Here is an 11,390-nt window from a genome sequence, read left to right on the forward strand (position 1 = left end):
ATGTGTCTGTCATAATTTTTTTATCCAAATGTTCCAATCTGCTGTGCTAAACTTTCTTTAAGAGATGTAAGGGGTTTACATACATGTATATATTTGCTTTCATGTTTCTGTAAAGTAGAACCACGTGTTTCTGTAGAGTCAGACAGAATGACAAGGCTGCGCAAAGAAAGTGTCATTTTGACAAGACTATGGTCGAAACGTGTCAGCTATTTGAATAAACTAGCACCATGGATTCATAAATATGGTTGTTGTGGTCCATTCATGTGTGTTGTTAATCTTCCCTTATTTATAAGGCTTAGGCCGTGATTCCATAATGGAGCAGTGCACTAGACAGACAGCAATGCATCTTTTAAAGGCAATTTATTTAGCATAGATCACATTCATTTTCTTTCGCTTAGTGCGCTGCTCTATAACGTGCCTCGGATTGAATCCCAGCCTTGGTATTTCAGTATTTACCCAGAAAAGCACCCCATTCCCATAGAAATGTATAATAGAGCTGCATACCTGTATCTGAGGTATCCTTTATTATGCATTGGCATCCCATAATGTTTTACATGAAAGCTCACATAATGTTTCTTTACCGTTAACACACACATTCATAAGAGTAAGGACCCACACACACTGTCATTGTGGAGGTTCATGTCCATCCTACAGTGGTTTCAGATACAGTACGTAGGAAAATGTTACTAAAGATTGTTCCCCACACAAAAATCTCTATCAAACGCATAGTAGGACAAATTCATGGTATCTCACAACCACAGTCTACATATTTACTGACTGGATATGAGATGTGATGCACATAAGTGTTGTTATGCATGTAACCACAAAATGTAAGGAAAAACACATGAAACAATTCATTAATCAATTGAAGGAAAAAAGCATGAAACAATTCACTCATCAATGGTAACACTTTATAATAACTTACATGAATAAGCATTATATTTTTTAAACGTTTATAACATTTCAAAATAATGTATACGAATTTATATAAACCTTCAACATGTACTGTCTATTGGCTTATTCAGTAAAGGTATTATAAAGTGTATTCAACAGCTGTCCATTAAAATCCCTGAGATGTCATGAATTAACAATTAATAGATTGCATGCTCTCTGATTGTAGGACTTTAACCCCAAAATATAATTCAATATAATATATGTGGGGAGCATTAACACTTGAATCCTCAGTGAACACATACAAGCAGTCTGCAGACAAGGCTAAAGCAATTCACTGCAATATCTGTATTGCTTTATCATTTAAGTATCTGGGGGAAAATGCATGGACTTGCTGACACTGTATCTGTTTGCTTACTTTGCTAAATTTGGAGTACAGCTGAGGCATTGGCCTGCACTGAGCTTTGTAGCATTAGCTAACTGTTTTTGAAATTATCTCCAACCAGTTCTTTAAGGCCCTTCTACAAGTCCTCCAAACCGCTTGTGTCCACCTTGACCTTAACAAAGAGTGTATCGTCTCTCACGTAGATGGCATTCTTGGGCGTCTCCAGCTGGGCATGCGAGGCAAAGCACTGGAAACCAGAGGCCACGTTGGTGGTTGCAGTGGCCAAGCCGGGCCGGTGGAAACTAGTGTTTTCTGGGTCGGGTTTGAAACTCATAGTCAGGTGGTTGTTGGTGCCACTCTGGTCCAGCACTGACAATGACACAGGTTGTCTGAAGGGCCAGGGCAGGAGGGGGTCGAAGTCACCCCTCATGAGGACCACGTAGAGAGACAGGTGGGTCTCCCGGCCGGCCCCGTCGCCGTTCAGGTAGGCCCTGGCGGCCATTTTGTAGCCACTGCGGCTCGTGTGGAAGGGTGCGCTGCTCAGGCACGGTCCCTGGCCTCGAGCCCCGGCCTCCTTCCTCTTGCGGTAGTCGCGGAGCTTCCAGATGAGCTTGCCGTCGTACGAGGTGGACTCGAGCTCTCTGAAGTGCTCCTCGTTGGACTCCAGCTGCGCTGTGTGGATGCTGAGGAGGCGCGAGTGGCGTAAGTAGGTCTCCTTCAACTCCCCTGGGGGGAAAGATGGCCGATGGAATTTTTTATACTTTAATTAATCCACGAGTGATTTTAATAAATGTCAGTACAATATTAATGATTTGCTCATAATCGCTTAAAAGCCTTAGAGACTTAAGATCATTGGCCTAACACAGTCTTGAGTCTTTCCATAATCTGTTACAAGCCTTGGAGACTTTAGCTTATTGCCCTAAAAGTATTGCGTCTTTCCAGTAACCCGGGAATGGTAACCACTGAGTTACTTGAATTGTGTGGAATATGCTGCCAAAGACAGAGGCAGTTTTACCATAATTCAAATAACCCAGTGGCAGTTACATTTCCCAAGACCCACTTTTCACACGTCATGGGCTTACTGTCTGTGGAAACAATAATAATGATCTCTAATCCACCTTTAGTTCACCCAGACCATTAAGGACCCCCTCCACTCACCCAGGTGGTCTTTGAGCCCCTCTGTGACGGACACCTGCTGTCTGAGGGCGTCCAGGGACGCTCTGATTTGGCCCAGTTCCTCCCGGGCCACACCAGGGCCAAACACACTGGATAGCTCCTCAAGCTGGAGCTGGACGCTGGAGATGTGGTCCCTCTGCTCCTCCAAAGACCTCTGGACAGGGACGTCCAGAACACGGTAACAATTTATTTGCAGTACTGCTATTTACCTGGGTAGTGTTAATAATCCTTAGCCTCCAAACAGAATGTTTTAACTTTTTGAAACGTTTTCTGTTGCATGCCCTAATAAACACAATCCAGGTAGTCTCTCCTCTTATGAGAATCCCAAAGTTTTGATTCCTATGACCAATGGATTCTATTAAGTGCAGTGTTGTGTGAATGAATGATTCCTGCTTTGATTCCATATACAGTAACAGCAGCGTTTCTTACCTGTACAGCAGACAGAGTGCATTGGTACCATTCATATTTTCATATTTTATTGAACAGAGAGAAGATGTCAGTGGGGAAAGATGGAAATAGGTTGTGTCAAAGGCAGTAGGCCAGATTCAAACCTATACCTACACTGTAGACATGCTGGATGCTGACCAGCCAGGCCTCTGGGTGTTGTATTGGTTCCATAATACAGCACTGCTTCTTACCTGTACTGCAGACAGGGTGTTGTCACAACGGCTGACCTGCTGGGCCAGCGGGCGGACCTCCTTCTCCAGACCGCTGACCTGGCGGCTCCTCTCCTGGAGCTCTTTGTGCCTCAGCAGCACCTCCTGCTGGAGGATTTCCATCTGGTGGGTCAGAGGAATGGTCAAAGTTCAACCGCTGCCACCGCACTGGCTCTAGGTACAATTTTCCCTTTAGCACACTGATCTAGGCACTATAAGGGCCGACTTCTAACTTGAGATGTGTGCAGGAAAGTCATATTTTGCGCAAGTCTCCAAAGGAAAGGACAAAAGTGTGTGTTCCGTGTGTAAATCTCAAGTTAGGATTTGGCCCTTTTGAATGTTTTGTGACCATGCATTGTCCTTATGATGACCGTTATTAACTTGCTCCTTCAAAACAGCACCACCTAAACATTTCCTACGCTTTCTTCATTCTGAATGCACCCTGGTCCATAAACAGAAAGGTTCTGGGTAGGGATTGGTCCTACCTGCGTCTCCAGCTTGGTGTTGCTCCCCAGAACCAGGAGGATGTGGTAATTGAGAGCGTTTTCTTCGTGAACTTGAACTTGGGCTCTCTTCTCCTGTCCACACAGAGAGAAATAACAATTCGGTACTACCATCATCTATTGCCATACAACTGCCTATCATGTCTAGACATGTTTAAGAATGACATGCCAAACAATTACATACAAATTATAACACTCATTATACATACTGTATTGACATTAACTTGTCACGATGGGTAAGGCTGTTGTTGAACCAAGACAACTTCATATATGTGTCTTTTGGTTGTAATGTATAGGACTAGTTCATATAAACACCCATTACTATTACTGAGCAAAAATATAAACGCAACATTAGTTGGTTTCATGAGCTGAAATAAAAGATCCCAGAAATGTTCCATATGCACAAAAAGCTTAATTCTCTCAAACCTCAGACCACGTGTAACCACGCCAGCCCAGGACCTCCACATCTGTATTCTTTACCTGCGGGATCGTCTGAGACCAGCCACCCGGACAGCTGATGGAACTGAGCTTTTGTGGGGATAAACTCATTCTGATTGGCTGGGCCTGGCTCCAAAGTACGTGGGCCTATGCCCTCCCATGCCCACCCATGACTGCTCCCCTGCCCAGTCATGTGAAATCCATAGATTAGGGCCTAATTTATTCATTTCAATTGATTGATTTCCTTATATGAACTGTAACTCAGTAAAATCATTGAAATTGTTGGATGTTGCGTTTATATTTTTGTTCGGTATAGATATGAAAACAATGTCATTCTGACACTTTCATAGAGACATTCTTGAGACCGTATAGACAGTTCTTATTGTAGTGAATTGTTAGAAGGCCATTGTTTTATCACGACACAACATCTGTGTCAGCCACTACCATCCAAGAGGGTCGAATAAGGACTTTGACTCATTGACTCATTGTGGTCCTCTGTAGCTCAGCTGGTAGAGCACGGCGCTTGTAACGCCAAGGTAGTGGGTTCGATCCCCGGGACCACCCATACACAAAAATGTATGCACGCATGACTGTAAGTCGCTTTGGATAAAAGCGTCTGCTAAATGGAATATTATTATTATTATTATATTATTATTGAGATAATGCAATCATTGCGACTTTGTGGAGCTTCCAGCCCAAACGATAAATTGAGAATGTCCGACTACAATTAGATTTCCTTTGGCGTAGAATTGGATTCCAAAGCACAGAGAATAGGAGAATATATCCACCAACCCGGACAGAGCAGCCATATTTCTTATAAACACAGTCCGTCTGCACCTCAGGGCACTGGTCAGCATGGTCTTCAAGCTGTGTGATAGAGAGAGAGTACATTAAAAGCAAAGAGGTGTTAGTCAGAGATGGAAAGTGAGGGGGAGGGTATAAAAAGGTGAAAAAGAGAGAGGGGAGAATGGAGACGAGAAGTCAGAAGGAGAAGGATACATGAGAGAGAAGGGTGATTGGGTGAGAGGTAGAAGCAGGAACCAAATCAGTTCTACACACGCATACAGTTTTACAAACTGCTGTAACGTGTATTATATACCGAGTGGACAAAACATTAGGAACACCTTTCTAATATTGAGTTGCACCCCCTTTTGCCCTCAGAACAGCCTCAAATTGTCGGGGCATGGACTCTACATGGTGTTGAACGCGTTCCACAGGGATGCTGGCCCATGTTGACTCCAATGCTTCCCACAGTTAGGCTCCTGAGTGGCGCAGCGGTCTAAGGCACTGCATCTTAGTGCTTGAGGCGTCACTACAGACCCCCTGGTTCGATTCCAGGCTGTATCACAACCGGCCGTGATTGGGAGTCCCATAGGGCGGGGCACAATTGGCCCAGCGTCGTCCGGGTTTGGCCGGTGTAGGCCGTCATTGTAAATAAGAATTTGTTCTTAACTGACTTGCCTAGTTAAATAAAGGTTAAATAAAAAAATAAAATAAAAACAGTTGTGTCAAGTTGGCTGGATATCCTTTGGGTGGTGGACCATTCTTGATACACACAAACTGTTGAGCGTGAAAAACCCAGCAGCATTGCAGTTCTTGACACACTCAAACCGTTGCGCCTGACACCTACTACCATACCCTGTTCAAAGACACTTAAATCTTTTGTCTTGCCCATTCACCCTCTGAATGGCACACATACACAATCCATGTCTTAAAAATCCTTCTTTAACCCGTCTCCTCCCCTTCATCTACACTGATTGAAGTGGATTTAACAAGTGACATCAATAAGCGATCATAGCTTTCACCTGGATTCACCTGGTCAGTCTGTCATGGAAAGAGCAGGTGTTCCTAATGTTTTGTACAATCAGTGTATGTGCTTATGGTCCTCTGTAGCTCAATTGGTAGAGCATGGCGCTTGTAACGCCAGGGTAGTGGGTTCGATCCCCGGGACCACCCATACGTAAAAATGTATGCACACATGACTAAGTCGCTTTGGATAAAAGCGTCTGCTAAATGGCATATTATTATTATTATTATTATTATATTATTTATGGAAAAATTTCTAGGAATATAGAAATTCCTTCTTCAAACAATAAATTAGTCTCTTCAAACAATACATTTAGCAAATAAAACCAATATTATGGTCATATCTGAATATTTACCATACATCGTTTAATCATCTGGGAGCATTTGTTGGGGCACTTGATTTCAACCTCTGGACATGAATGCCTCTCATGGTCCTGGTGGAGTCCAAACAGAAATAAGTGATTATTAAGAAGGATGTTCCTTCTTAATGACTTGCAGTATCATATCATAATAGACTGAATAGAGCTTCATTCAAGTGTTGTCAAAGGCACTTGTTTGTAGTTTTGTGAACCTTTAAGAGACTGGAGTAAGGGTGAGGGATTCAAACAGCTATTCAAGTCACTTGCGCTACCTGTTGGGAGAATTACTGTAAGTAATGTAGCCTATGTTTTTTGTCCCCCCACTTTGGTTCTGAAATTTCCATCACCCACTAATTAACTTGTCATTTTTGCAGATTAAGTGTTTGACCTAGTAATGTACAAGTATCAATATTTATTGTTTACAAATTAGCTATGACACAGCCAATAAATAGCACAATTTTGGATTTGACCCCCATCTCAAAATCAAATGGTTTTGACCGTTTGGAAGTGTAGTGAGTTTTTCTCCTCTTGCTTTAGCCATGCAGTGCGCCTTGCAAAAGTGATTCCTCGTTTTGAAATGATGAACTTTACCCTATATGTCTAAAAATGACCATATACACTGATTGTTTAAAGTAAAACTACCCAAACTATTGCTGATGGGTTTTGTGCAGCAAAACTATTGCCGAACAATTTAAATAAAATCTATTGTAAACCCTGTTCAGCAGGTATATCTCCCCTGTAGCTCAGTTGGTAGAGCATGGCGCTTGCAACGCCAGGGTTGTGGGCTCGTTTCCCACGGGGGGCCAGTATGAAATTGTATGCACTAACTGTAAGTCGCTCTGGATAAGAGCGTCTGCTAAATTACTAAAATGTAAAATGTAAATGCCTAAGACCCCTAGACATAACGGGTGCAGCAAAATCAGTAGGCTAGTTATGGGTTTCGTAACTGCTTTGCTTTATCTTGGCCAGGTCACAGTTGTAAATGAGAACTTGTTCTCAACTGTCTTACCTGGTTAAATAAAGGTGAAATAAAAAATAAAATAAAAAACAGAGTAAAAATACTATGTTGAGCCTGAGGACAGTTCCACCATCTTAGAAAATCCCAAATCAACCGCAGGGTACAATGGCAAATCGAAAGTCCTAATTTATATCATAAAACTTACCCTGACCATTGCGTGAGTAAACAAATTTAAGAACAAATTAAAACAGACTATGTTATAAAACAGTCCATTTCTCTGGCATTCACCTCGAGTTGGCAGCATGTGTAAGGATGCTTGCAGTAGTGACAGGGCTCCATACGATAGGAGCAGCTGATGCTGAGGTGCTCCTGCAGGTCCTTACGTTGCATGATCTCACTGCAGCCTGCATTGGAACACTGCAACGACTCAAACTGACATGCCTGTAGATGCTCCTGAGAGAAAGAGGGGGAGAGAGAGAGAGGGAAGGGGAGAGCCTGTCATGTATCAAATATTTGGTCACGTTGCTGTCTGAGCGTTTGTTAATGATTTATTTTACAGTCTTGTTTTAGCTGGCGTTTCTCTCGTATTTACTACAGCAATAGGTAACATTGGGTACTTGTGGTGTCTTGTGGGATTTACCTGCAATCGACATAATGTGATTCTGTGGGAGCAGTTGGGAGAGTTTGTGCAGTAGACTTCTAAATTTGAGATCTCCCTTTTGCAGCAATTGTCTTGGAAAACCTGCAGGAAACGGTAACAATTGTGTAGTATTGTTTACATTTCAAGAAGCTCATGATTCATGTTTCATTTCTGTCCGAATTTTAATACAATCGTTTTTGTCTTACAAATGAAGTAGGTTGGGTGTCTTAAGATTTCATCACAAGTAAAACCCAAAAGTATTTTTGTGTACCAATGAAAATACATTGTAGACATCAGTTGGGTTAGCAGTAAAAATGTACTCTGCAAAAGTAATTCAGAATAAAGTATGCCTAAAGTATTTCTTAATATATTTAGCTTTTTTTCTTCCCAAATGAACCATGGTTTCTTAATCTCACCTCATCAGATTTGATCAAACCTCTGTCCAAAGGACAGGCAGGGGTGGTGGCTGGGGAGTTTTCCCTGCATAAAAGAGAGCATCACATTGCTTACTTTAACTCATGACACATGCTACCTACAGTATCAACTAAAGGCCCTTTAGCGCAATGGGCTAACACATTTTTAAAGAGTAAATTCAGAATAGTACAACTTGATTAATTCACAAAACCTCTTGAACAACTAGAATGGGTGAGAGTATTGTAATATGTAATGTTGTATTTAAATTAATATGTGCACATGCCTCTTGGCAGGTGTAACTCATAATATGTAAAGGTAATAGGAATGTGGATTTGTTTGTTTTTACTTAGCTTTTGTAGTTTTTCAAAATTTCTGTATGTTTTTACATTTCCTGGTTCTAATAGTTCGCCTAATTTCAATTTGACAAAATAAGCAATTTATAGTGTAGAGAATCATTGTACCATGTAAAACGCTGTGAATTATCTTTTTAATAACCAAACATATTGTATATTCAGCTGTTTGCTGGTCTACAAAACCGAAAGTAAAAGATGCAGAAAGGAAACTTAAGAATGGGAAGCATAGAAATGGCTCACATAGAACAGATCTACCGCTTCTAATACTTTTTTTCAATGAGAATGACAGATCTATATCTCACATTTCTATGTGAATTTGGCCGGCTCGCCCAAAAAGTTACATATTGTAGCTTAAAGGACTCTTGGAAAACTAGCCCATGGTGGGCTAAAAGAGATCCTAATCAAATCAACCATGGCGGCGAAGAGCAAAGTGTACAAAGTGTTTATCTTGTGGTGGCTAAAGTTAGCTGAAGTTTGCAGTGGCTGTTTAAAGAAGAACCAAACCATAGATTAGTTTCTCCTGGCCCATGGACTACTTTCAGGGTGAGGAACCACCTTACTTACATTTAAGTCACTTAGCAGACGCTCATAACCAGAGCGACTTACAATAGTGAATACATACATTTTCGTACAGGTCCCCCGTGGGAATCAAACCCACAACCCCGGCATTGCAAGCGCCATGCTCTACCAACTGAGCCACACGAGACCACTTCAAATTGTAAAATCCTGAACTTCCCCTTTAAGTTGTGCTTGTCTGATACCAGGCCAGTTAGATTTGCACAATTGAGGGCTGGTAATTTGTCATAGGGCTGATTCCAGTTCGATTTCAGTCAGCTCTGGGAAATGTACTTTTAAAAAAATTATTGTCTTCAGAGGGGAAAGGACCATATTCAAATCACAAATAGAATTTTGATTAAACTCCTAGATTGACTGGAATTGAAATGGAATTGACCCAAAGTCATACCCCCAAAAAAATCTCACTGTGTATATGAACACTAAACATGCAGTAAATGCCTGTTTTATTATCACTACTGTGATCGTACAGGAGCCCTTGGATGCAGCGGTAGCAGAAGATGTGTCCGCAGCCGGTTTGGTGTGGGTTGAGAACTACTCCTTTACAGGTGGGACAAACATAGTGCTCTTCCAGCTTCTTCACAAACTTCAAACTGTGCTGCACCGCAATCAAGTCCGATTCCCAAGGTCCCGCCACTCCCGAATTCTGCCTGGAGAGTCCTCCGGATCCACTCGGGTCACTCTCCGTTGTTGCCATGGCAACCTGTAGACTGACAGGTGTGTGGTAAATGTTGGACAGTTTGTAGACCCATGCAAATGTACATCTACAAAGTCTGTTGACATTCAAATGTCCTATTCCAGGAGTCCTGCAATCGACTGACTACCTGCATGACTTTGACATTCAGAAAATCCCATTCACAGCCCTCCATATTGAGATATAGGTCTAACATTTGTGCATAGAAGTGTTTAGTAAATAGGGGGAGGGGTTTATATGTAAAATCCCCACATTGTAAAACAAACCTATCTTTTTAAGGAGTTTATTCACATGGATTTATAACCAGGGCCATAGCTACATATGAGGACACCAAGGTCTGGACCTCTGTAATTTCTTTGAATACAAATAAATAAATTGTCACTGACTGACAGTCACTCAATTAGAACATGACAGTTAACGTTTTTTAGATTGGTAAATTAGTCGTTAGTCTAGCCAGCTAAACTTTCATGGCTGAATTACCGACGGGGGCGAGCATCCAGACCTCACTAAAACTCAGACCGTGGCTACCGCCCTGCTTGTCAGGATGTTCAGAAAGGCATTAGTGTGTGGTAAAGTTGGCATCTAGCCAACCATGGTGCCGGTATCTAACATGTTTTATGTTAAATCAATCAAATATTCCCATGATTCTCAATCTCAATAAGCACCCAAGAAGGACCGTGGGTCGTCGGTGCATTGTCTCATCAGAATCTCCCTTTCAGAAATCCCCCTAGCCTAGTGCCTTAGTGCTGGTGGAACCAGCGATTCTGTCTTTGGGGTAACCCCCTAGCACCCCATGCTAAGAGTGCGCGGCAAATCCTTAATGCGACAATGGACAATTAAGCAAAACATGGCTTGTGTTGTATTACATGAACAGTTCGAGTAGGCTATTCATTACCGTTATATTGAGAAAGACATAAAGCAGCGACGGAATTATGCGCTCTGTGCAGCGATACAATGTCGGGGAATCCCCACTGCTGAAGAACAGCGCAATTCATTGCAAGGCATTATAATTCCAATAGATGAAAACATCATGATTATTATAAAATAATGAATATTTTAATGGGAAGACAAAATCCAAAGGAGTTCAGTATTTATATTTTTAAGTCAAAAAGGCACACTGAAATTAGTTGTTTGCTTTCGTTTTCATAGCCTACAGAATAAACAACTGTTGCATTGAAGATCTGAACAGGCATACAGTGTGTTCTTACCGTGTTTTTAAAAACGGAATGTGCGACGATGTTCTTAACTTACTTTTGTAATTTACATCCACATTCATATGGCAAAAACCTATGCACAGTACGGAGTATGTAGCCCAGGCTATACGTCACAACTCGGCGTGCCGCCAATTCTATATGAGCGGAAAATGTTTCAGGAAGTGAATGTAATGGCACTAATGTTGTGTTCACAGTTCACATCTTTAAATAATCGTAAAACGCGGTAAAATAAAATGTATAGTTTGCACCTTGCATATCCTCCCTGAAGCGTTTCCGGGACAGGGTGCTCAAGAAATTGTCCAATTTTTATGCTTCCACAGGTTTAAAATC

At 41.7% G+C, this 11,390-nt stretch overlaps 1 protein-coding gene across 1 annotated transcript; it reads right to left on the reverse strand.

Moving 5' to 3' along the window:
* Positions 1-314: 314 nt before the first annotated feature.
* Positions 315-11,145, reverse strand: LOC311113564 (TNF receptor-associated factor 5-like). Its single transcript, XM_084156811.1, has 11 exons — positions 11,055-11,145; positions 9,623-9,862; positions 8,229-8,292; positions 7,813-7,914; positions 7,461-7,625; positions 6,212-6,289; positions 4,842-4,916; positions 3,594-3,686; positions 3,091-3,231; positions 2,435-2,606; positions 315-2,002 (listed from the first exon to the last, which is right to left on the reverse strand). Exons 1-11 carry the CDS (start codon positions 11,120-11,122, stop codon positions 1,413-1,415), a joined length of 1,788 nt encoding a protein of 595 aa, XP_084012937.1. The 5' UTR covers positions 11,123-11,145; the 3' UTR covers positions 315-1,412.
* Positions 11,146-11,390: the final 245 nt, after the last annotated feature.

This window comes from Coregonus lavaretus (genome assembly GCF_964263955.1).
Source record: "Coregonus lavaretus genome assembly, chromosome: 40".
Taxonomy (NCBI): domain Eukaryota; kingdom Metazoa; phylum Chordata; class Actinopteri; order Salmoniformes; family Salmonidae; genus Coregonus; species Coregonus lavaretus.

Bases quoted from the DNA above. Each gene is read 5' to 3' on its own strand.
- LOC311113564 (XM_084156811.1), bottom strand. From the start codon at position 11,122: ATGAATGTGGATGTAAATTACAAAAGTAAGTTAAGAACATCGTCGCAC. The intron at 3,232-3,593 runs GTAGGACCAATC...CTGACCCACCAG, and splicing joins ACACCAAGCTGGAGACGCAG to ATGGAAATCCTCCAGCAGGA. The intron at 2,607-3,090 runs GTAAGAAGCAGT...GTCCCTGTCCAG, and splicing joins ACACCCTGTCTGCAGTACAG to AGGTCTTTGGAGGAGCAGAG.